The sequence below is a fragment of the Carcharodon carcharias genome, chromosome 13 (genome assembly GCF_017639515.1).
Source record: "Carcharodon carcharias isolate sCarCar2 chromosome 13, sCarCar2.pri, whole genome shotgun sequence".
Classification (NCBI taxonomy): domain Eukaryota; kingdom Metazoa; phylum Chordata; class Chondrichthyes; order Lamniformes; family Lamnidae; genus Carcharodon; species Carcharodon carcharias.
The window spans coordinates 27758320-27783803 of NC_054479.1; the positions used below are offsets into that span (position 1 = coordinate 27758320).

The following is a 25484-nucleotide window of genomic DNA, read 5'->3' on the forward strand; positions in this document are numbered from 1 at the left end:
CAGGGATTAGTACTCAGGAAACCAAACAGGGGAGGAGAAGTACATTTTTTTATGATGCACTTTTAAGGACTGGAGAGTTTTCTCTCAGTAAACTATTGTATCCTCCTCCCTTGTGTCTCAGCTAAGTTTAAGTTGTTGCATAAATAGGTTTGCTTGAATTGGCTGGATGGAGTAAGTATGCTTCTTTTACATTGATGCTGCTCCACTTGTCTTCAGGAAGGTATCCCTGGAAACCTGTCTCAGACTCCAAGTGCCAGTAGAAAATCTAATTACATTGGGTTTGCTATCCCTTTATCCCAGTCTTAGACAAACACTTGTGCAGCAGAGGAACACAGGAAATTTCTAAAGCTTTGGAGATTTCTTCTAAATGATAAAATAGCTGCAAGGTGTTTACTGGTGAGAGTTTGAAGTTATTCATGTGTCTCTCACAGGCGGCAATGCATCACAGTCACTGTGGGTGCACAGAGAAGCTGCTGCTCAAACATTGGGCCAAAAATTAGGAGGAATGCAGTAAATTAAAATGTGTGTGGTGACAGAGAGAGAGATCAGATACATATTGGCAGCTGCACAGTGAACGCAGCCTCTCCATGAATCATAAATAAACAAGGGGAATAAGCGAAAGAGAAAAACTAAAACGGAAAGGAAAGAGGAGCATTTGGGGATATGAAGATAGACCATGAACATTTATAGAGTTTTCTTTACCTCAGTAAGTGCTCAGTTAGGTACAGATCAGTATTTGATAGGTTTGAATAGTAACTTAGAGCCTAACTACAAAAAAGGACATCACAACTGCAATAAACCTACAGCCCCTCCAATTTAAAAAAATAGATTGGTGTAATAGTTGATTTATGCAAAATATTTCAGGGGATAATTTGAGCATCTTAGTGTGTTTTTTGAGTACTACGCTGCCACATAAAATTCAAAAATTATGTTGAGATGTGCATGTACACTTCTGCCAGAATGTAAATGTAGAACATCATCTTGATACAGAGATTTATTTGCATGCATGCCTAACAACCACCAACTGCATCAGAACAGTGAGATGATGGCATGAATCAGAGTGCAACATTGATTTAAAGCCACCACTGCCATTTTGCAACTCCCCACTCCAATTAATGCCCTGTCATAACTTCACGCAGCTGAACACAATGTCAAGGGAATGAAGGGCTCCCCCCCACCAGTGATATTTAAAGGGATAATGAAGTACTTACAGGTTAGGTGCTGGATTATATGTTTGGGCGGTTGTTGTAATTGTTCATGTTTTTTAGGTTTCCTATACTTAGCTAAGGTTTGAAAATGCTGTGGGGAATGCTCTTGCTGTCCTCACAGTGCTTTTTTTTTGTTACCTAAAATCCTGTGCTGAAAGAAGTTGCTTCCATTCATGACCTAGAATGACTTCCTTGGGAATTGTATATGGTTGGGAGAATGAAGAGAGGATAAGCAGAGCAGGACAAGCTACTAGAAGGGGGAGGGAGTGGAGGTGGCGGAGAAGCAGGGGAGGAAGTGGAAGAAGAGGCTACAATGTTAACAGCCCCTTTCTGCCTGGGCTCTACATAATTAAATAATTCAAGAGCAATGCCAGTATTCTCAGCCTCACCTCCCCCATTTACCTCATGACCTTTCTTCTATCACTGACCATCAAATGTTTTCTTTCTGGCAGCAAAAAATATAAATCCCCGGAAACACAAATACAAATCTAATTTTATAAATTCTTTCATAATAGTGCATGACAGTGCAGATACACTGCAGTAACTCATCAAGGTTCATTCAATAGCACCTTCCAAACCCACGGCCACTTCCAACTAGAAGGACAAGGGCAGCAGATACATGGGAACACCACTACCTGGAAGTTCCCCTCCAAGCCACTCACCACCCTGACTTGGAAATATTTCACCGTTCCTTCACTGATGCTGGGTCAAAATCTTGGAACTCCCTCCCTAACAGCAGCATGGGTGTACACATACCACATAGAATGCAGCTGTTCAAGAAGATGGCTCACCACCACCTCTCAAGGGCAATTAGGGATGGGTAACAAATGCTGGCCTAGCCAGCGACACCCATGTCCTGTGAAAATGTTGTTTAAATCCTGAAAGACGACAGTGGGTTTATGCCATTGGAATTCCTCCAGGGAGGCGTCTTAGAAATCCTGCTGATCTGTCGAAGAACAGACTGATGGACTGTTATGCTGCACTGAAAGCCCCTTTGAATAGTGGCATCCAGAGGCATAAAAGGAATCATTCTGAGCTTTAAATGTCACTGATAGAGTGACAGGTGTCGAGGCAGGTATACTGCCGTCTACAAGATACACATCCAGCACAGTTTTAATGTCAGATCTCTGATGGAAATTCTTTGTGTTGCAATGCAAGCGGTGACATCAGCCATCACATGCTGCATCATCATGGATTCGTAAGTTGTGCTGCTGATGGAGGTGACCACCCAGTCCATGTTTGAAAGGATGGGCTGTAGAATCTGCTCCAATGTCTGTGACAAGTTGGTGTTGGACACCCCTCCACCAACACACATCCCCCCGCCCCCCCACCCCCCCACCCCAGCCCCCCTACCCACCCACCACCTCCCCCCCCCTGCCCACCAACCACCACCACCCCTAGGCATTGAGCGCAGGCTTTTTGGCAGGCTTTTATTGACAGCAAGCATTTCTTTGTGTATGCTTATCAGACATCTCTAAACTGGGCCATAGAACTCTTCATCTGAATCCTCTGGCGAGCTGGCACTTGCACTATTCTGTTCCATGGCCCTGCCTCCTGAACACTTAGGCTTGGTTACTCACCATGTGCCGATCTCTCCATTACCCTAGCCTCTAAAAGGTGTGCAGTTCCAGCATCTGGCCTGGTGGCTGTTATTGCAACTGTGAATGAGATTGTCTCTTCATCTTCACTGTCCTCTTCCCCTTCCTTCACTGATTGGGAAGGTTCCCATTCTTGGGTGTCTGAATAGAAAAAGGAACAAGGGTTGGATTTTGGTAAGGTCAGAGAAGGGGTAAGAAGTCAGTACTGATATCAGAATCAGAAGAGATTGAGGGATGAGTAAGAAGTGGAAAGAGAGAAGGAGGATTAGTTATGCAGATAGCCTCATCATTGATTCCTTCAGCATAGCCACTGACCACAGCCTCAATGATGCCCCTTCCCATGATGTCCAGCACTGTCTCCTCCATGGTAGTTAAACATGCAGACACGCTTCAGTTATTTCCTGCTGTTTTCCATGAAGCTCCAGTGTCAGTGAGTATCCTGCAATAGATTAAGATTACATGGCTGTCATTGTTGAATAGCTGTCAGTGTTTGAAAGCCGTGAGTTGTGTGTGTGTGAAGCTTGCAACTGTGCAATGTGTATAAGGTGAAGTAAAAGCATATGAAGTAAAGGGTTAAGTAGAAATTGATAGAAATTGTTAGTAAGTTGATGATGGAAACATAGTGAAATGAGCAGTGGATGAGGTTGGTAGGAGATGCCATTTGGAGATTGAACTCACTCACCTTCACAACTCATGTTAAATCATTAAGCTTCTTCCTGCAATGCGCCCATCTTAGACCAACTCTCGTGACATTGATCTCCACCACTACTTCTTCCCACTGCCTCCTGAACATACATATTATATGATACCCGTAGAGATCGATAACTTGTTAAAAGATTTTTGAATTCCCAGTGACTGTGTTAAAGGAATTGCACAACAAGATTTCATGTTTTAAGACTGTTAGTGTAACAAACAAAAGTAACATTGACTAAACATTAACAGAATTACCTGGAAAAACTCAGCAGGTCTGGCAGCATCGGCGGAGAAGAAAAGAGTTGACGTTTCGAGTCCTCATGACCCTTCGGCAGAACTTGAGTTCGAGTCCAGGAAAGAGCTGAAATATAAGCTGGTTTAAGGTGTGTGTGTGGGGGGCGGAGAGATAGAGAGACAGAGAGGTGGAGGGGGTTGGTGTGGTTGTAGCGACAAACAAGCAGTGATAGAAGCAGATCATCAAAAGATGTCAACAACAATAGTACAATAGAACACATAGGTGTTAAAGTTAAAGTTGGTGATATTATCTAAACGAATGTGCTAATTAAGAATGGATGGTAGGGCACTCAAGGTATAGCTCTAGTGGGTTTTTTTTTATTTTATATAATGGAAATAGGTGGGAAAAGGAAAATCTTTATAATTTATTGGGAAAAAAAAGAAGGGGGAAACAGAAAGGGGGTGGGGATGGGGGAGGGGACTCACGACCTAAAGTTGTTGAATTCAATATTCAGTCCGGAAGGCTGTAAAGTCCCTAGTCGGAAGATGAGGTGTTGTTCCTCCAGTTTGCGTTGGGCTTCACTGGAACAATGCAGCAAGCCAAGGACAGACATGTGGGCAAGAGAGCTGGGTGGAGTGTTAAAATGGCAAGCGACAGGGAGGTTTGGGTCATTCTTGCGGACAGACCGCAGGTGTTCTGCAAAGCGGTCGCCCAGTTTACGTTTGGTCTCTCCAATGTAGAGGAGACCACATTGGGAGCAACGAATGCAGTAGACTAAGTTGGGGGAAATGCAAGTGAAATGCTGCTTCACTTGAAAGGAGTGTTTGGGTCCTTGGACGGTGAGGAGAGAGGAAGTGAAGGGGCAGGTGTTGCATCTTTTGCGTGGGCAAGGGGTTGTGCCATAGGAGGGGGTTGAGGAGTAGGGGGTGATGGAGGAGTGGACCAGGGTGTCCTGGAGGGAGCGATCCCTACGGAATGCCGATAAGGGGGGTGAAGGGAAGATGTGTTTGGTAGTGGCATCATGCTGGAGTTGGCGGAAATGGCGGAGGATGATCCTTTGAATGCGGAGGCTGGTGGGGTGATAAGTGAGGACAAGGGCGACCCTATCATGTTTCTGGGAGGGAGGAGAAGGAGTGAGGGCGGATGCGCGGGAGATGGGCCGGACACGGTTGAGGGCCCTGTCAACGACCGTGGGTGGAAAACCTCGGTTAAGGAAGAAGGAGGACATGTCAGAGGAACTGTTTTTGAATGTAGCATCATCGGAACAGATGCGACGGAGGCGAAGGAACTGAGAGAATGGGATGGAGTCCTTACAGGAAGTGGGGTGTGAGGAGCTGTAGTCGAGATAGCTGTGGGTGTCGGTGGGTTTGTAATGGATATTGGTGGACAGTCTATCACCAGAGATTGAGACAGAGAGGTCAAGGAAGGGAAGGGAAGTGTCAGAGATGGACCACGTGAAACTGATGGAGGGGTGGAGATTGGAAGCAAAATTAATAAATTTTTCCAAGTCCTGACGAGAGCATGAAGCAGCACCAAAGTAATCATCGATGTACCGGAGAAAGAGTTGTGGAAGGGGGCCGGAGTAGGACTGCAACAAGGAATGTTCCACATACCCCATAAAGAGACAGGCATAGCTGGGGCCCATGCGGGTACCCATAGCCACACCTTTTATTTGGAGGAAGTGAGAGGAGTTGAAGGAGAAATTGTTCAGCGTGAGAACAAGTTCAGCCAGACGGAGGAGAGTAGTGGTGGATGGGGATTGTTCGGGCCTCTGTTCGAGGAAGAAGCTAAGGGCCCTCAGACCATCCTGGTGGGGGATGGAGGTGTAGAGGGATTGGACGTCCATGGTGAAGAGGAAGCGGTAGGGGCCAGGGAACTGGAAATTGTTGATGTGACGTAAGGTGTCAGAGGAATCACGGATGTAGGTGGGAAGGGACTGGACAAGGGGAGAGAGAAGGGAGTCAAGATAACGAGAAATGAGTTCTGTGGGGCAGGAGCAAGCTGAGACGATCGGTCTACCGGGGCAGTTCTGTTTGTGGATTTTGGGTAGGAGATAGAAGCGGGCCGTCCGAGGTTGGGCAACTATCAGTTTGGAAGCTGTGGGAGGGAGATCCCCAGAGGAGATGAGGTCAGTGACAGTCCTGGAAACAGTGGCTTGATGTTCAGTGGTGGGGTCATGGTCCAGGGAGAGGTAGGAGGAAGTGTCTGCGAGTTGACGCTCAGCCTCCGCGTGGTAGAGGTCAGTGCGCCAGACAACAACAGCACCTCCCTTGTCAGCAGGTTTGATGACAATGTCAGGGTTGGACCTGAGAGAATGGAGTGCAGTAAGTTCAGAGAGAGACAGGTTAGAATGGGTGAGAGGAGCAGAGAAATTGAGACGACTAATGTCGCGCCGACAGTTCTCAATGAAAAGATCGAGAGAAGGTAAGAATCCAGAGGGAGGGGTCCAGGTGGAGGGAGAATATTGAAGATGGGTAAAAGGATCCGTTGAACTGGGAGAGGACTCCTGCCCAAAGAAGTGAGCCCGGAGACGAAGACGGCGGAAGAAGAGTTCAGTATCATGCCGAGCCCGAAATTCATTGAGGTGAGGGCGTAAGGGTATGAAACTAAGTCCTTTGCTGAGCACTGAACGTTCAGCATCGGAGAGGGGAAGGTCAGGGGGTATAGTGAATACACGGCTGGGGCTGGGATTGGAAGATGGGGTGGGGACGGAGGGACAGGCAGGGGTGGAGGGTCCTAGATGGGTGTTGGTGTCGATGAGTTGTTGGAGCTTGCGTTCCTTAGCACTTGAGAGAAACAGAAAAAGTTTCTTGTTGAGGCGTCGGATGAGCCGAAGAATAAAATGAAACTGGGGGCACGCGCAGCTTTGAAAAAGGGTACGGCGGTGCTGCTGGAGGGAGAGGTCAAGTGTGTTCATATGGCGGCGCATGGCACTGAGAGTGGATTTCAGAATGTGACGGGAACAGCAGTCCGAGAAACGTTGCTTAGTAGGCAAATAATAAACTAAACTTCCAAAAAGATATCTTTAATTTGTTTCTTAATTTGGCCGATAACCCCATGTGGTATTTATACATTACACCATGTTCTCCATGGGAATACAGTCTTCACAGGACCGAGTCCAAAGTTACTCCCAGCTTCCAATTGGCTTGCCTCTCACTTTTCACCGAGTTGTAATGTCCAATACTGTCAAAGGTCCTTTTCCCCAGTCTTCTGAGAAATCCTGAACTGGCCTCCAGTAGCACAGTTCACCCTGATGATCCCTTCCCCAGCCACGTCAGGACAAATCATTAAAATTCTTAAATTCCTGCTGGTTCCCTCTCCTGGACTAGGGGATCAGCTGCCATCAACATTCCGCCTGACAGCTAACACTGAACAACATTTCCCCTGCTTCTCACAGCCGCTGTTGTCTCTTTCTCTCTGTTCCTATTCGAAGTCTCAGAGAAAAAAAATCTGCAATAACAAGAACATTTACATCTGCTTTTGTATTCAGGTGTTAAACCTGGCATGCACATTTCAGCAACATTCAATCTGGGCAACCCCCACCCCGGTCTCCATGGTAACCTAGTCACACATGCCTATTGTAGGGCAGAACTTGTAGAAGAGCACGTGACTCCATTTTACCTTAAATTAAAGAGATGGTTTGAAACATAAACAACATACAAAACCTCCCATTTGTAACATTAGCTCAAATGCTTTCTTCCCCATTATGGAAACGGGACGTCTCTCCTTTCCCCATGCCTTGCACCGAGACCACCAGTGTCTTATCAATGTGTTATAGATTGGGGAGTTATGACAAAAGTCTTCAAAATCTATTAACCCCCTGACACCACTTCCATTGGCCATAATGCCTCTCCCTTCTAAGTAGGGCAGTTTAACTGAAAGTAATGCAAGCCACTTGCAATGTCAGGACCGCTGCTGAGGCATCGAGCCAATGAATAGCATTGCAAGCAATAATCATGGAAATCAACAGGCAGCACAGATTTCATGTTCTTCCTGCAACACAATGAATCGGTATGGGTTACCTGGTCACCGCGACTTCCGAGCCTGTTGTCAGGTTATATCCAAAAGGAAAAATGTGCAGGGCTACAGGGAAAACACAAATGTGGCACTAGTTGAATTGCTCTTGCCAAGAACCAGCATGGATGCAACAGGCCAAATGACCTCCTTCTGTGCTGTAACCATTCTATAATCTGTGAATAAAACCCATTTTATCTCCTTCTATGGCACTGTCATTACTCGTGGAAGATTCTACAAGATGAGTAGACACTGTGTGATCATTCCACGGGACCAAAAGAGCTCCAGACATGGTAGGAAGTTGGAGAGGCCTTGCCCAATAATATCAAGGATCCTGGGTTATTGCATTGCAGATCTTGCTACGCCCACAGGAGCTGATCCAACAGAAGATACTGCAATTTGTTCACCTTGTGCACCAGGTGAGCAAAGGTGACATTATTGTCAGAAATTGTAAACAGAAATTGAAGACCAGTCCCCTTCAGTTAGTAGATCAGGGGCTGCAAGCTCTGGGACTGCAAGAATGTGCAAAGAACCACTTCTTTCTAGTTCTCAACAGTCATGACATTGATGAGGTGAGCTTGAGCATCCCGTTTCATTCCAGGCCAGTAAGATGATAGAGGCTAATGCAAAAAGTGCCCTCCTATAAAGGAGGCAACTCTAATTTAAGAAATGCTAAGTGTCACTGTTTCATAACAGAGAATTTTATTTGAGTATTGGAACAGGAGCATTCAGCATCTCAAATTTGTTCCAGCTTTCAATGAAATAAGGGCTGATCTGTGTCCTAACTCCATCCACCCGCCTTGACTCCGTATCTCTGAATGCCTTTGGCTAGCAAAAATCTATCAGTTTCCCTGGCAAGGGAGAAAGCAAATATAGCAATATGTCATTTGTTTGCAGAGATTAAAAATGGCTGTGAGCTCTTATATATGATGGTGCTTTTAAAACATGAATAAAGTTGGATTACAACAAAATAGATTTGAAATAAGCACAGTACTGGATAGATGAAGTACTAAGCCAGTAAGACCAGAGATCGAGAAAGATCAAGCACATGAAACAAAATTACTAAGGACAGCATGGACACCGGGATTAGAGCAGTTTATTATTATATAAACAAGGGAACAAATATTGATATTCTTTTTCCTTTACATGGTCTTTGTTTCTTGGATAGTGTAGCGAAAAGGTTATGAAACACAGGAAGGAGACAGAACCAATAGTTCTGCTTGAGTAGATGAAATGTGTTGTTTCTGGGTCCTCCACTGTATGATATCTGCTAACTGAATCACAGGAGGTAAGTGGGATGAACTGCCCATCACTGGAAGCAGTTTTTGATCTTGGAATCTTGCTGTCAGGACAGCCCCACAATATCACAGCTGTGATAAAGATTTGGTTCCAAATCAGGTATGGTTGTGAACTGAATTTTCTTAACTGAAGAATTTTCAAGCCTGGTAGACAACAAGGGAAGTGATGCCTTCTTAAAAACAGACACATCTACAGAATAAGCAGGAGATGAAGTTATCAAAGTTGGTGTTTTGAATATGCATTAAATTAAGAAATAATAATAATGGTTCTAAAATGATGTCAAGAACTAGAAATAAAGCTGTGCAGTGTTGACTTTTCAGAAGCAATTCAAGTTCTTAGCCGAGGTATTCATTATGGATTAATAAATAATGAGAAAGATATGAAGAGATTAGAGACAATTCAGAGAAAGACAAAAGATTAGGAGGTTGTAATCATTGAGGATATCATTACCCAGAGATAGTCTGGGAGAATGATGGTCATCGAAATGGAGAATTCTCACAGGATGGGTCTGTACGTCAGTATATTAATGGCATGATACTTGTGACGGTTCATTAGGCGGGTTAAAGGCAAGTCAAGTTTCCCGCTGAGCAACATCGGAAACCCCTTTTCCATTCGTTGGCATCTCATGAATGCTCATTAGAAGGCCAACTCTCCGGAATCATGTTCCCCCTCCAAATTAAGTGCCCCACAAGCAGATAATTAGAATGGTCTGTTTTATGGCTGTATAAAAGTGGTGCGCACCAGGCGAGCTTCACATCACCCATGACTTGGAGGTCGGTTGAGGTTGTTTTCACCTTCCTTTCACATTGTAAATGAGGCGGTCCACTGCTGGAATGCACCTATGGCTAGAGCAATGATGTGCAGGTCCAAGCACAAATGTAGCAGAAATTACTGGACCTGTGTCTCCAAGGTGGTCGCCACCCTTCCAATGGAGACTTAGATGCACTCACATGCCTGAGTCAAGGCGTCAAGCAGAATGTGGACAGACTCCTTAATCCTTCAGTCCAGTCCACTGACAGCCTCTGACAACTCTGCCTGATGTTCCCCTGCCTGTCTCTGCATCTTCAACATGTCCCTTAGGGCCGATTCCATAGGCTCGCCATCAGACTCGGTTTCAGCTGGGGCCTGGTCTCCATCAGTCTTCCAAGAGTCAGAGACTTCAGCTGCCTCCACCAGCTATGGACCCATGTCTGTGACATGACCACCGGATCATGACCGCCAGCCTGCTGTGGAATCTGGCCCCACCAAGGTGCGTGTATGTGCACTAGTGGGGGGGTGCAGGTGAATGGAGTGACAGCTCTTCATCTGAGAATAATTCTGTTTCCTCCTCAGAGGTGGTCTTGGGGCTGGGGCTGAGTCTTATTTTCGAGGACATCCTCCCCCTTTCCTTACTGGTACCTGGCATAGAGAGAAGGGAAAATTAGTGATTGATTAAGCAGGCTCATACATTAAAGATGACTCACAGTCTTTGCCTGAATGTTTTCAATGTATACTGGATACATCCTCACTCGTTTGATGGGGGAGGCTAATCTCACCTTCCACACAGAAAAGATTCCTCTCCTCACCAGCGAGCTTCACGGCCAGCTCTTGAAGCCTTGACAGGATCCAGAACACTGAGATTCCCCCTTCAGTCATGGATTTCTCCCTTTAGTTTTGTGCAATCCTGTCCTGCATAAAGACAAATGGATTAACTGTGAGAACAATGGATGAAAGAGCAGTTCAGAAGCATGCAAGTCTGTTGTCTCTTCTGAGCCCTCTCCAGTAAGGGATTAAGACGTTGTTTGTACAAGAACATATAAATCAATGAGTTTAAAGTGCATGGCAGACATTCACTGCTGATGTCCCATCTGCTGGTCGTGGGTGACATCCCTGTGGGCTCTAACCCTTAGACTGCCTGATGCCCTTGTGAGAGTGTGAGTTTGCAGTGAGTTAAAGTTTCACTTACCCTGGCAGAGCAGAGCAGGTCTTTCACCCATTTCTGGCACTGCAGGGCGGTCCTTCTCTGGGTTCCACAGGTGCTAACTTCCCTGGCGGCTTCCTCCTGGGCCAGCATTGACAGGTGGGAGGAGATCCTGCTCCAATCCCTCAGAAAGAGGATTTCCTGCCTTTCCTGGATGGTCTGGAGGAGAGACCCCAGGGAGGCTTCACTGAATTTTGGGGCAGGTGGTTTGATCCGCTTGGGTGCTATAGTTCTTCATCACAACACATTTCTTACAGTGAGTGAATGTCTGTCCAGGTGCCATTTAATACAGCACCAGGACCTTCGACTTGTGCAAAAATACAGCCCTTTATTTTTGAAACTATGAGTTTCCAACTCAAGTGATTAGATCTTCAGCAAGTTGAACTGATTCAGAACAAACTGCTTAAAAATGCAAAGGACACATTCCAAGCTGAAGGTGAGAAAAGAGAGACATTTCCTATAATCCTGATGCCCATCAAAACTCTTAACTGTCTTAGGAGGAGATGCTAATAATACAGATTACTAGATATTGAAACAATGGCTGCCACGACAACCAGACCCAGCCTATACCTCATGGAAATACACAGTGGGTGAAGCATTTCAAGACAAGGTTGCCAGCCACTCGAGAGAGATTGCAAGTGACACAGGCTGTGTCAAGAAAGTCTTCAGCAGAAGATACAAACTGAGAGCTGCTCGTTCTCTCCCTCTCTCTCTTTTGGAATAAGAGTATTGCTAGGTTAGAGAAGCCAACTCTGCCAGAAACCCACCAATGAGCTGAGATCTCTTAATAAGCACAACATTTTCTACATCTGACTGCTTCCAAGAAGCCAGCTAACCTAGATCAGTCACAACTTTTAAAATCTATGCCTCAAGTACAATCAAAGAACTCTTAATCATATATTCTTTTACCTTTTTTATTGGACACTAATTTGCCTTATTTATTACAGAAAAGCAGACATATTGAAGCTATTCATCTTGCACTCATCAGAACACTTTGCAAGAATACAATACAAGGGGAAAACAACAATTTATACTGTACGTGAAGGGAGTGCTGATTGATTGTCAAGTGTACTCTGCTTGGTAGAGGCATTGCTATGCAATAGTTGATGGTGAGTGACAGTTAACTGCCAAGCATTGTTTGCAATTTAAACCAGGCAGCTTGACCCTGATTGACAATGCTTGGCAAGCAATGTTTGTCAGTTAATTGTCAGTCACATCAATTGATGCATTCTCCATGGCAATGCCTCTACCAATCAGACTCCATATGCCAACCAATCAGCACTCTCTTCTCATACCATATGAATTATTTTTTTCCCCTTATATTGACATTCTTGCAAAGTGCCCTGATGAGTGCAAGACAAAAAGCTTTGAAGTGTCTTTTTATTCAGCAACACTCAAGTTCTGTACTACCAAAAGACTCATCTTATTTCTGATATGTCTGTGTGTGTATCTGTGTGTGTGTGTTTGCCCTAATGAATGCATGAGGGCTACTACAATCATGTGAGGAGGCGTGAACTGTCTCCCCCTTATTCAGCCCCTTGGTTGGTCACAACAAAGGATTTTAAAAACATTTATTTTCCCTGGAAATGGCTTTTCCAATCCAAATGTATTTATTTCTTAACAAGGAGTTAATCAACCAGGTTTTCTTGAGTCAAAGAGAAAATAAGTTTATTAGTTGCTAAACCCAAGAAAAAATAATAAAAGACGTGATGACACATACACATAGATCTCAGAAGGAAGGAAGGAAGCATAAATTGTATGTCATAAATGATCAGCTGTCCTTTTTTACTAACAGGCAGCTTGATGTTCATTCTTGATCATGCACAACTTAGAATTATCAGAAAGCAAAGCATGATTTTCTTTAAAAAATTAAAAAAATAAAGTTCAAGATTAAGATCATTAGGTTTTAAGTTACAGCCCAAAGGGAACATGAGAGAAGCAGATTTGTTGCTGACATACAGCAGGTTGTGGATGGGGAAGGTAAATGTAGTGTGATTATAGCCAAGCCCTGCATATTCAATGCACAATCTTCAAGCTTGCTCATGTTTGTGTGCCAAAAGCAGGAGACAAACCGAATAATGATTTCAATCGAGTCTCAAGAGCTCTACATCAAAAATCAAAGTAGCATTAGGTGGAATAACGCTAGGGTGGCTAGCAGCTCCATAAGCATAGTCAGAGGTGCAGGTTAGTTTTGCTCTCTGTCCAATGCTTAACTGAACTAATCCTTCTTCCCAGCCCTTGATGACCTGACTTTCACCGATTTTAAATTTAAATGGCTGAGCTCGGACCCGAGAAAAATCAAACTTTGTTCCATCCTTCAGTGACCCACATAAAAGTTAAAAGACTATACAACTAAGTCCTTTGCTTGTCCTTGAGGTGTAAATAGTTGAATGTTGCAGCTGTTTGAAGTTAGTTAGTTTCCTTTAAAATCCTGGAGTAGCATTGAAGTTCAGGTAACTGCACTTTGTTGGAGACAGTCTTAGCTTCAGAGAGAGATTTCTTACTGCTCTTTTCAGCAGTTTTGGCAGATGACTTTGACGACTTCTCTCTGTGTCTTGCGTGGCAAAGCCAGTTCTTAAGCCTCCCATCTGTATACTCTAAGCAAGGGATTTGATTAACATGTTTTGCAGTCATTGTTGGAAAAAAAAGTAATCACATTTTTGATCCTTCTTCTCAGAAATCTTTGACACATTTAAAGGTAACAGAGACCAACAGGAGATGGGGTTATTTTGTCCAACACACTGGGTTTTGAGTGTCTGTTGGGCATATCTGGCTGGTTAGCACTTTCCAATGTCTTTACTATTGATTAAGATTCAGAACTTTGCATTTTTAATGCCTTCCCTTCAAGATTCCCTTTTTGAAGTGGACTTTGACACCCCCCCCCCCCCGGGTATGAAATTCCATGCAACATGTCAGAGCAGATCAGCAGTGCAATCCATTTAGGAAATTTCCAGACAAGTTGTCAACTTACAATATCAGACATCAGGTGACTGATGGTAGCCATCTTTGGTCAGTGTCTTTTCTTGTATTTCCTTAAAACCAGTCCTCTTTAAACAGTTCAGTATGTTTTTGATTAGCTGGTGAAGTTATCGGTAGATCTCACTCAGTCACAATTTCCCGTCACTGTGACACGGCCAAATGATTAACGTTGTGTTTTTATTATTTTTCATGAGTAGTGGTTAATAAATTTGCTCTTTCTTCAACTCAAAAAAACCTTGTTTGGTTGGCTCCTTATTGCCCACAGCCTAAATAGTCAAATGCATTCTGATTTGGAAAAGGCATGTTCTTGTAAAAATTTAAATTTAAACCTTTGTTGTGACTATCCAAGGAGGTTGAATAGAGGGAAGCCAGTTGGTTGCAATTTGCTTTTAAGGGTAGTAGCATGCTATCAATAGAGAGGACGTGTGCCATGTGATCCAGTCAATTTCACTTTGGCCTGTGAGCAGAGCACAGCTGTGTTGCTGGTATCTTCAAGCTTTCTATCCATGTATATATATTTTCATGTGCCTTCTTTAAATAAGTGAACACAGAACATGCTTATACAATCCCTTATGAATGATTGGTGCCTTTATATCATTATAAAAGCATGACATTGTGTTCAGCAGTGGTCAAACAGTGTGGCAGCAAGATTAAATACAGGTATGACATGGTGAGCGGCTTTAAAATATACTATATTTTTTTAAAATTCATTCATGGGATGTGGGCATCAATGGCTGGGCCAGCATTTATTGCCCATCCCTAATTGTCCTTGTTTAGAGGGCATTTTAAGAGTCAGCTACATTGCTGTAGATCTGAAATCACATGTAGGCCAGGTAAGGATGGCCGGCAGATTTCCTTCCCTAAAGGATATTTGTGAACCAAATGGGTTTTTATAACAATCAGCAATGGTCATCATCAGACTTTTAATTCCAGATTTTATTGAATTCAAATTCCACCATCTACCAAGGCAGGATTTGAACCCAGAGAATTACCTTGGGTCTCTGGATTACTAATCCAGTGACAGTACCACAATGCTGCTACCTCCCCATCTCCCATATGAGACGACCATTGACATTTTGGTCAGATCGCAACCAGTTTGCAGCATCAGGGATTGTTGAAATCACAGCATGGTGGCTACACAGAAAATCTTTGAAGACACAGGCCAGGATAATGCTCAAGTAAAGAGCTGGTAAACAGATGGATCTCTCATGGTGAGATTGCAGCACACAGCCTGTCAGTTCTGTGAGTGGGACAGCGCATCGAGAGGACCAACACCAGATTAGCTCAGTCGGGGAAGACGAGTGACCGAGTGTGGGCTTGATTCGTAGCGAGTGATGGGGAATCAAACAAAACCATCATAAAATCGGGCCAGAGAGGGTTGCGATTAGAACAGTTGGCTTTGGGAGTTGCTGATCAATAAATTGAATAAAACAAGGAGGAATGTCAAAGGGATACTGTCAGAATTTCCACAAAATTCCTCAGTTTGAATTGGGATGCAGCTGACCAATTATCCGAATTCAAAATGTTTAAACAGTTCACAGAGCTATGGTTTCTTGATTCAACTGTGTCTGAACCAGACAAGCAAGCCATAAAAATTCATCTAGCAATTGGAAATGAGGGTCTACAAAGGCTGAACACATCTGGATTAACAGGAGAAGAGCTAAAGGTATGGACTACATTGGAAGACTGGTTCAGAAACAGGTTAAACTTGCATATTCATCAACAAGTGTTCATGTCATTCTGACAACAACCTACAGAATCCATTCTCTGTCAGCAGATGCAAAGAAAAGGGTATGTACTGTGATTTTTTTCAGATGCAGAGCTAGCAGATAGAATTGTTGAGTTGGTGATCACATCCACTTCCATGGAAACATTGCAGAAAGATCTGCTAGACAAACCTAAAATATATAACATCAACAAACTACTCAAGGGCGAATGTAAGCACAAAGTGATCCTTGCAGATTGACAAAGCTTACAGGTCCTAAGCACAACTCCAATTGTTGACACACTCACTAGCACACCTAAACCTAGCAAGATATGTGGAAGGTATGCCCTTCTGCATGCACCAAGGGAATGCCTAGCTTTCCACCAATTCTGCAAAGCACATAGCAGAAAAGGTCACTGGCAGTAGCAGTGCACTAGCGCAAAGGCTCACGCAGCTACAAAGAGCCATAAACTGATCCATGCAAACTGTACACAATGGGTGCCTTCAAGCAATAAGAAGGACCATCTGGTATCCTGTCAGAAGTATATACATGAGGTGATTGACAAACCAGAAAATGACAATGATGTGCACGAAGAGATGAAGAGCGGTGAACGCAGGTTTCACACTGTCAACCTCGTGGAAAACACAAATGCCGTCACAACGTCCGGAGTGTTTGCCAAGATTCAAATCACCTGCCCTAAGAAAGTTAGTAACTACTCATTGTTGGACAAGATTGACAAAAAGGCAAGTGCCACTTCCTACCCCTGCAAATTTTAAAAGACATGTATCCACAGACATGGAAGGCTATGACAAACCCTATTCCTTGCAACTTTTGGCTTACAAGGGTTGACTAATTCAATGTGCAGGGTCCATAATGCTGGAGTGCAAGTACAATCAATGCTCCTGAGATATTCTACATAATTGAGACCAAAGTCGCAGCGATCACAGGTCTACCAGCATGCCATGGCCTTGCACTAGTGACAATCCATGGAATCAGTCAGACCTCATACGGCATATCAACCTCAGAAGCTACTACTATCACCTCAGTTCATGACCTAACATTGAAATATCCAGAATTTTCAACAAGATTGGCAGGACGCTGCAACATTAAACTTGCAGGACAATGCAAGTCTGTCAATTGATCCACTACACAAGTGCAGCATCCACTTATAAGACAAATTAAAATTTGAACCAGAAAAAATTGAGAAAGCATTGTTAGAAGAGTACAAGAGCAGCTCAATTACTTGTGTCATAAAGAAGGACAGATCATTGAGACTATACCTCAATCTGCAACATTTAAACACAGCTTTGAAATGTTGTCCATACAAAATACCTATGTTAGAAGAGTTAAATCTGAGATTTGCAGGTGCAAAATCCTTCTTGAAGCTTGATGTCAAGCATGGCTACTGGTCAGTACATCTAATGGAGCAGTACCAAGGGCTTACTATATTCTTTATCCCATTCAGGCAATATTGTTTTCAATCACTTCCTTTTGGGCCATCTATTAGCCAGGATCTCTTTCAAGCTCACATGAGCCACATTACATGCACTGTGCCAGGATGCATCTGTATTGCCAATGACATTGCTGTTATGAGAAGAACAAAGCAAGAGCATAACCATAATCTGCACTTAATAATGCAAGCAGCACATAATAAAGGATTGGTGTTCAACAAACTGAACTGTGTCATTAACGTGCAGCAGATCAATTTCCTCATTTCTATTTATTCCAATGCTGGCATACGCCGTGATCCAAGAATTATAGCAGATATTAAAGCCATTCCATTTCCTCAAGATAAGGATAATCTTTGAAGGTGTCTAGGTCTCTTTAATTTCTTGTCACCATATATTCCCAATTTTGCTCAAATATTGTCATCACTTAGCAAATTGTTGAGAAAGGATGTGTCTTTCCTGTGCCACGAAGACCTCCAACAACTTCATCACTCACACATTGGCATAATCAGATGAGAAGACACACAAGAGAGCCAGCCTATTGGCTGGATATGAACAATGACATTGAAGTCGTCATCAAGAAGTTTAAGGTATCTTAAGAGCATATGCCAAGTCAGCACAAAGCACCATTGATTCCACATGACATTCCTACCCATCCTTGATCCAAAATTGCATCTGACCTCTTTCATGACTTCACCGTCATTGTCAACTACTTTACCATATATACCATTATTTGACAATTGCACAATAGGTCAAGAACAACAGTCGCATACATCTCAAGTGCTATTTTCAGTTTATTTGGCGTGCCCAGAGAGATCATTATGGATCATGATCCACAATTTATTGGCCATTCCATTTATGATTCATTTCAGGATATGTGTGAGAAGTGGAATATTGATCACACTCCTTCTGCTCCTCAGTACCCAGTTCTAACAGCCTAGCTGAATAAATGATTCACATGGTGAAACCCCTAATTCCCAAATGGAGACAGTCCAAGCAATGTTACATCTAGGAGTGACAACTTTAAGTGCTACTATTCCATCACCATCAGAGTTTGTGTTTGGCAGACCAATGTGTATCAATTTGCCTACTCTTACCCATTCCAATCTCTCAGACACTAGAGAGCAACTTTTAAAACTGCAAGAGAAGATGACCAACATGCACAGTAAAAATGCAGGTATAGAATTGCCAAGTTTATGTTGGGCCAACAAGTTTTCATCCAGGATTGCACAGAAGGTACATGCAACCAACCAAAGTGACAAGAATTTCTTCAGAATCAAGGTCCTATGAAGTTATTGCACACAAAGGCACAATGGTGAGGTGTAACCGAGGACAAATCAGAACCATTCAAGTTTCTCAACCACCATGCAGTCTTATTGCATCTAGGACAAGATCCCAAATGCAACCAGGAACAACATCCGAGAATGACAATAGCACAGATCACTGTGAGCAACTGAAGAAGCCTCCGGACAAGGTTGTCATTATAAGAGCTGGGTGTACCAGTTGTTTACCTCTAAGCTTTAGAGACCATTGATTCATCAGTTCTGCACACTTATGTAATGGTAACTAAACATGAACATGTATCTTAAATAGTTCTACTTTTTTGGAAGTGGGGAAGTATCTTGAAAAAAGGGGGGAATGTTGTAATTTACCTTTAAAGAATTTCAATCCTTTATTGTATACAAAGAGCCATCTGAACTTTACCTGCAAACTGAGTTAGCCGAGAGGCATCGACACAGTTAGCGGACAGATTGTCCGTGTTGTGTCACTCTCTGGTCTGTGAACCCAGCACAATTTACCATTAAATAAGTCTCTGCCTTGAAAATCCAGTTCCTAATGCTCATTCTTAGAGTTCAAAAGAAAAGCTGAGAATGATCTTAAAAGTGATTTTAAAACTGCCTTTCTGTCTGGGTATTTCATTTTGAGATCAAAACAGAATGTTCTGTGAATACGTAGCATCAGACAAAAGGAAGGGGAACATTTTGGACAGGAATCCTTCATCAGAATTCCCTTCTTGGGATTTAATGCTCTTGATCAGGTGTGGCTTGTCTGAAACAACCTTGCAGAAGTGATGGAGGAAGTTGCAGGAGACAGACGTTTTTCTTGGTAATGCGTGACCTCAGTGGTGTGTTGGCGGGGTCTGCTGATATTCTTGAATGTTCTCAGCCGTCCTTATTCCCGCCGCTTGTTTTATATCTTAATCAAGGGCGAACAATGGCGTATCATCAATAACTTGATATCTTCCGAGTAAAGGATGCTTACTGCTGCGTTAAACCTGATTGATGAATCACAGCAGGATGAAGGAGATCATTGACAGATGCTGCGGCATTGTGCAGAGACCAGAGTGGGAATGATGATGGATAACCAAGCAACAGCCTGTACTGAATGCATTCACATACAGTTAATTGCTGATAGGGAAGGGTCAGCAACGCAATGTAAAGCATTGAAGTAATAGGCACAACTATTGAGTTCAGATAAGAGAAATGAAGCCCAAAATTAAACAAAATATCAGAAATTGATTTTTCAGAGACTCCCACAAATTATAGCTCAATGAACAATTCAATTAGCCAAGGAAAGGTGTTAAGGCCCAACAAACTGTATTAATGATGCCTTTGTGGTTATTCATAGGGTAGGAAAGCTATTAACATATCTAAGCCAGTCATTATATTGAATTTCAAAAGTGATGACATTTTGCACCAAATCTCCATTTTTAGTTGTGATGGCAGGGATTATTGATATTAACAGATTTTAGTGAGATATGTCCTCCAGTTTTTTTAATGATATGTGGTTACTGCTGGCAAGGTTAGCATTTGTCACCCATCCCTAATTTCCCTTTAATGAAACTGAGTAGATTGATGGGCCATTTCAGTGGGCAGTTAAAAGTCAACCATATTATTGTGGATCTGGAGTCATATGTGGGCCAGGCCAGGAAGACAGATTTCCTTTCCTAAAGGACATGAGTGAACCAGATGGGTTTTTACAACAATCGATGACAGTTTCATGGCCACCATCATGGAGGCTAGCTTTCAATTCCAGTTCTTATTAATTGAATTAAATTCTACCAACTGCTGTGGTGAGATTTGAACCAATGACCCCAGAACAAATCCTGGGCCTCTGGGTTACTAGCCCAGAGATTTATCACTGAGTCATTACCTTACCCCTGGTACTCTGATTTTTCACATTTTCTTCTCTAGCTCTCCATCCATTTTTTTCTCATTGCCCTTTATTTCCTGAAAGTGGTTGACTATGTTGGGGCACCACACCACTTAGTCTTCATTTGTGAACTGGACACTCTCTGTCTGCCTCCCTGGTCTCTCACATGGAATCAGTTAGATCTGCCAACAAAGCCTGTGCTTCCTCGTTCACTTCAGGTCTCCTCCCGTTATAAATATTTGTATTAAAGACCATTATGTGCAACCAAATGGCAACCATTGCACAGCAGGTTGAAGGTCAATAATCAAACCAGATGGACAAAGGAATCTAAATTCAATACTATTGCTCCTTTTTCCCAAGGGAAGAATTGGCTCTAAAATAGCCAGTTCAGAAGGGCAGAGCACTGTGCCCAGTCAGGCCATTGCTAATATGGTTGGAAACCTTGGTGACTGCCTGAAGTGAACAGAGGCCTCAGTTCAGTATTGAAATGAGGCTCTTGCCCCCAGTTCTGATGTAGATGTTTGTATCTGCTTAAACTAGTTGGGGCTTTCACTTTACAAAGGTATTATACTAGCTGCTCTTCAGTCCCATGGCAGAATTGTTCACATAAAAGGGGGATTAAAAAATTGTGCTCAGAACCTCTCCTCTCTGACTTCATTATGCAGACTAGTTAGGTATAGGGAAAAGAGAGGTCCCAACACAGATCCCTGGACACATCATTATCTACCTTGTCTTATCTTCAATGCAGTTGCAGTGTTAATAATATTTTTGGATTTTCACCAGCACGAGTTGGATGCCAGATGCTCACTTGGGAAGTGTCTAATTTTCTTATTTGCCAATTTTCAGACCTTTGAAGATATTGACTTGCTGGGTTCATGCTTTAGGAAATCCACCCACATTTTCCATTTTTCATGTATGTGAACCAGGGCAATAAATATCAGCAAATTATTCCTTCAATTACAAAGAGGGTTGTAACTCTTTTGAGTATAAACACGTTTCCATCTGTTCCTTTTCAGATAAAATTACATTGTTCCATAATTTGCCATTGTGAGAGTTGAACTTTTGATCTTGGGGTTACAAGCCCAGCACCATAACCACTTGGCTATTTAGGCCAAGCCTACAAAGAGGGTTGTATTGCAACCATGTTTAATCCTGTCCTCAGCTGACATGCATAAGGATCACTAGATGGTGATCAGGAGTCTGGAAGATGAAAGGTGATGTGATGGATTCTGATGATGATGGATTCTCCCATCACTTTGACAGTGTTCATCGAGTAAAACAAAAAGACTGGTTTCCAGTCTCACTTGATGTCATCTCATGTATGATGTTAGGCCAAGTCTCAATTTGCATAACCAATTGCAAATACTGCATATGAAGTCAGTGTTGGAGGGATGATGGAGGCATTGGCTTTGTGCTGCACTCGGTTGTCCTGAAGGCACTTGACTCTGTTCTCCTCAAATGCCAAAATTACTTGATGAAAGAGAATATCTCCATTTGGGTCTGCCCAAGGTTGCTTATTCTTATGTATTGGGATCCAACTTGCAAGCCCTGAGGTTGGCTTTCAGATTGTCTTTATATCTAAGTTTGGGATGTCCTGTGGTGTATGCTTCCATGCTCAGCTGGTTGTAGAGTACTGCCTTTTGTATGTGGGAATCCTCCATGTGACTCAGGGAGACTGAGCTCTGATTAGCATGTTCTCACTGCCTGGCATGAAACACTTTGCAAGAATCTCAGTGTTGTGATTTTGTCCTGTCATCTGCTGTTGCAAATAGACCTCAGACAGCAAAGATGGAATGCTTTCAATTGTTTTATATGATGCCGGTAGGTTGTCCAAGTCTCGCATGCATAAAGAAGTGATGTAAGGACTGGTAGACTTTAATCTTTGTTTCTGAGACAAACTCCATGCTCATTCCAAAGTCTGTGAGTGAGCCTGCCAAACACTGAGTAGCTTTTGCCAGGCAATGCTTGATTTCATCATCCAGCATAGTGTTATTGGACAGGATACTCCCAAAATAGTAATACTGAAGAGAAGGGTGTGTTGTTGATAGTGACTGTGTGGTATTGGTGTTCATGGCCAGGGGCAGCTTGATACAAGATCTCAATTTTCTTTAAAGTTATTGTGAGGCTAGGGCAAAGTGATCAACAAGCAGCCGAATGTTCTCCAGAGTATCTATCTTAAAGTTAGAGCTAGGCTACTTGGGGGGAGTGGGTAGCATAATGGTAATGTTGCTAGACTAGTAATCCAGAGACGCAGGCTAACATTTTGGGATGTGGGTTCAAATCCTACCATGGCAGCTAGAGTTTGAATTTAACTAACAAACCTGGTGACCATGAAACTATCATCAATTGTCATAAAAACCCATCTGGTTCACTCACATGCTGTAGGGAAGAAGGAAATCTGCCATCCTTACCTGGTCTGGCCTCCATGTGACTCCAGACCCATGGCAATGTGGTTGACTATTAACTGCCTGGTCAGTTCAAAGGCAATTAAGGGTGGGCAACAAATGCTGGTGGTGTGAATGGTGGCTGAGTTGGTACTATTGATAGAGTTGATCTGCAGACACTTCTTGTGTGGAAATTTTAAGTTTATTTATAAGGTACTCAGCAACAACTACATGTGTGCTTTCAACTCAAACTCTATCTCTACATTATTAACTACTAACAGCTGAAGTAGCCCACGTTACTCTCCTATTGGGTACTAAAGATCATGTGATCTTCCTTAACAAGCATTATTCTTAAAGGTATATTACACACTAAATAAAACCATAATTACCACATCCCCCTTTACTCAAATATACACTTTATACTTATAAGTACAAATTTCTCAAAACAACAAAATATTTACACTAGGTAAGGGATTTACAAGTTCAGTCTTTCTGGTGATTTCCTTGTGTGTGTGGAAGGTCACAGTTCTACCACCTCAGATTCTTTGTCAGGAACCCCCTTTTCCAGAGTTGCCTGAATATCCAAAACAAAAACAAAAACAGAATTACCTGGAAAAACTCAGCAGGTCTGGCAGCATCGGCGAAGAAGAAAAGAGTTGACGTTTCGAGTCCTCATGACCCTTCGACAGAACAGAGTTGCCTGAATATCAGATGCTTCAGTGGGCTCCTGCAGTTCTGTATTCTCAACTCTTACAGGAACATCAGACATGTCAGTCCTGGTTTGAGTATCCTCAACAGGAAACGCAGACCCGGTCATGGTCACTGATGGAATCAATTCTTGATGATCTGTTTCTCTCTTCCTTAAATGATCCACATGTTGCTGTATAACTCACCCTTCCACCTCCATGTGGTAAGATAGAAGTCCAGACACTGCACATATTTCATCCGGTAACCACTATGTGTCCTTCTCCAAAGTTCTTCACATATACTATCTCTCCCAAGGTAAATTTCCTCTCACGGCTATGCCAGTCGTGTCTAGTTTTCTGGCTTCCCTGACTCCTTTCTCTGTTCCCCTCTAAGTTTGGCATTATTGAGCTCAATCTTGCCTTGAGATGGTGTTTCAACAATAAACCTGCAGGCGTAATACCTGTTGTTGTGTGGGGGGTGGTCCTATACTGGAAAAGAAAGTGAGCTAGCTTGGTTGCCAAGGAATCACCAGTTGTCTTTTTCATGCCTGTCTTGAATATTTGAACCATCCTTTCAGCCCGTCCATTTGAGGAAGGGTGGTACGGTGCAGTTTTCACATGAGTGATGCTGTTGAGGCTGATAAACCGTTGAAACTCAGCACTCAGTAAATGCCGTGCTGTTATCAGAAACGACCACTTCTGGTAATCTGTTAATAGCAAAACTCTGACGTAGCTTCTCAGTTGTAGCAGTCGACATCACCCATATATGTCCATCCATTTTGAGTGGGCATCGACAATTAACAGAAACATTGTCCCCATGAAAGATCCCACATAGTCAATGTGTAATCGCACTCATGGTCTCCCTGGCCACTCCCAAGGGTGTAACGGAGCTGCTGATGGTGACTTTTGCAGTTGCTGACATTGCACACAATTCTTCACTAAACTCTCAGACCAGAATTATCACATTGGCTTGTGGGGTCTGCCTCAGCACGCCCGTGCGTAAAATGACACGCAGTGACGTCGGGCGAGTGTCCCAATGTCACCGCGCGCCATCGTGATATTTCGTTGGGTGGGCGCGCAGTGATATCCTACCCCCACATGCCAATAACCGAACTCATGGTCTTCCTAGCCATGGTGACATGTCTGAATTTAATATTATAACCAAAGGAACTTAAGAAAACAAAATGACAAAGGCGTTAAAAATCACACCAACTCATAAAGACCTCATTGTGGGCCAACACAAAAGCACCAGTGATAAGCCCGTGGTGTGTCCAATGTGCCTTATGTTTACGTTTTCGGTGCTGCCCCCTCGTTGGGAGTGGCATCTGAGACAGTCTGCTGACTCTGCTGTCCTGTTGGCCTCGATGACCTTGGCGGTCGTCCTCTGGCCCATGGAGCCCGTACTGGCCCCGCCTGGGTGGAAGCGGCCAGTGCCATGGCTGGCATCTCTCCAGTCGTTGCAGCCTCACCAGATGCAACGGTCACTCTCAGACGGGCAGAGGAGCAGAGGAGCAGCCGCCCTCATCCGGAGTGCCCTGAGAGGTGCCTGCAGAGATGACAGGCAGTTGCTGCGCGACTTGAGGTCGCTTCAGACCTCCCTGCTAACCGTAGATGGATGGGCACCGAGCTGGGAAACTTGGTGCCCAGACCATCTCCCACCAGCTGAGGTCAATGCCGATGTGAGGGCTTGCTGGTCCAAGCGCATCCCCAGGAAGCCCTGATGGGTCTCCAGGAGGAGCCTCTCCACAAGCGTCACCACTCTGTCCATGGAGGACGGATGGCGCTCGGACATGAGGCTCATTGCTTCGGCGATAGTCTGTGTAGGCTCCTCCATTACGGACACCAAGACAAGCGTAGCTCATGTATCTCCACCAGATGCTCCTGCACATCTTGCCGGAATTTCATGCCCCTGCTACGTTGCAGACGACTCCAGAGGCACATCATCAGGCACCGAATGAGCATCTGCCTGGTCCCCTGCAGTCCTCCAACTGCTGGCGTCATGGGCACACTCTGTCTCTGCCAGCTCCTCCAGCGACTGTGAAGTGCCCTCACTGCTGTGCCTCAGGACACTGGTTGATGTTCTAATTCTCACTGAGGTGCTAATATCTGAGCTGATGCCTG

General features: G+C 43.7%; 1 protein-coding gene across 1 annotated transcript; it reads right to left on the reverse strand.

Annotated features, from left to right (window-relative positions):
• Positions 1–12926: 12926 nt before the first annotated feature.
• On the reverse strand, positions 12927–14011 carry LOC121286018 (peptidyl-prolyl cis-trans isomerase FKBP1A-like). Its single transcript, XM_041203039.1, has 2 exons — positions 13979–14011; positions 12927–13322 (listed from the first exon to the last, which is right to left on the reverse strand). The coding sequence occupies exons 1-2, from the start codon at positions 14009–14011 to the stop codon at positions 13092–13094; spliced, it is 264 nt and encodes an 87-aa protein (XP_041058973.1). The 3' UTR covers positions 12927–13091.
• Positions 14012–25484: the final 11473 nt, after the last annotated feature.

Bases quoted from the DNA above. Each gene is read 5' to 3' on its own strand.
- LOC121286018 (XM_041203039.1), bottom strand. From the start codon at position 14,011: ATGGCTACCATCAGTCACCTGATGTCTGATATT. The intron at 13,323-13,978 runs GTAAGTTGACAA...GGGTCACTGAAG, and splicing joins GTCACCTGATGTCTGATATT to GATGGAACAAAGTTTGATTT.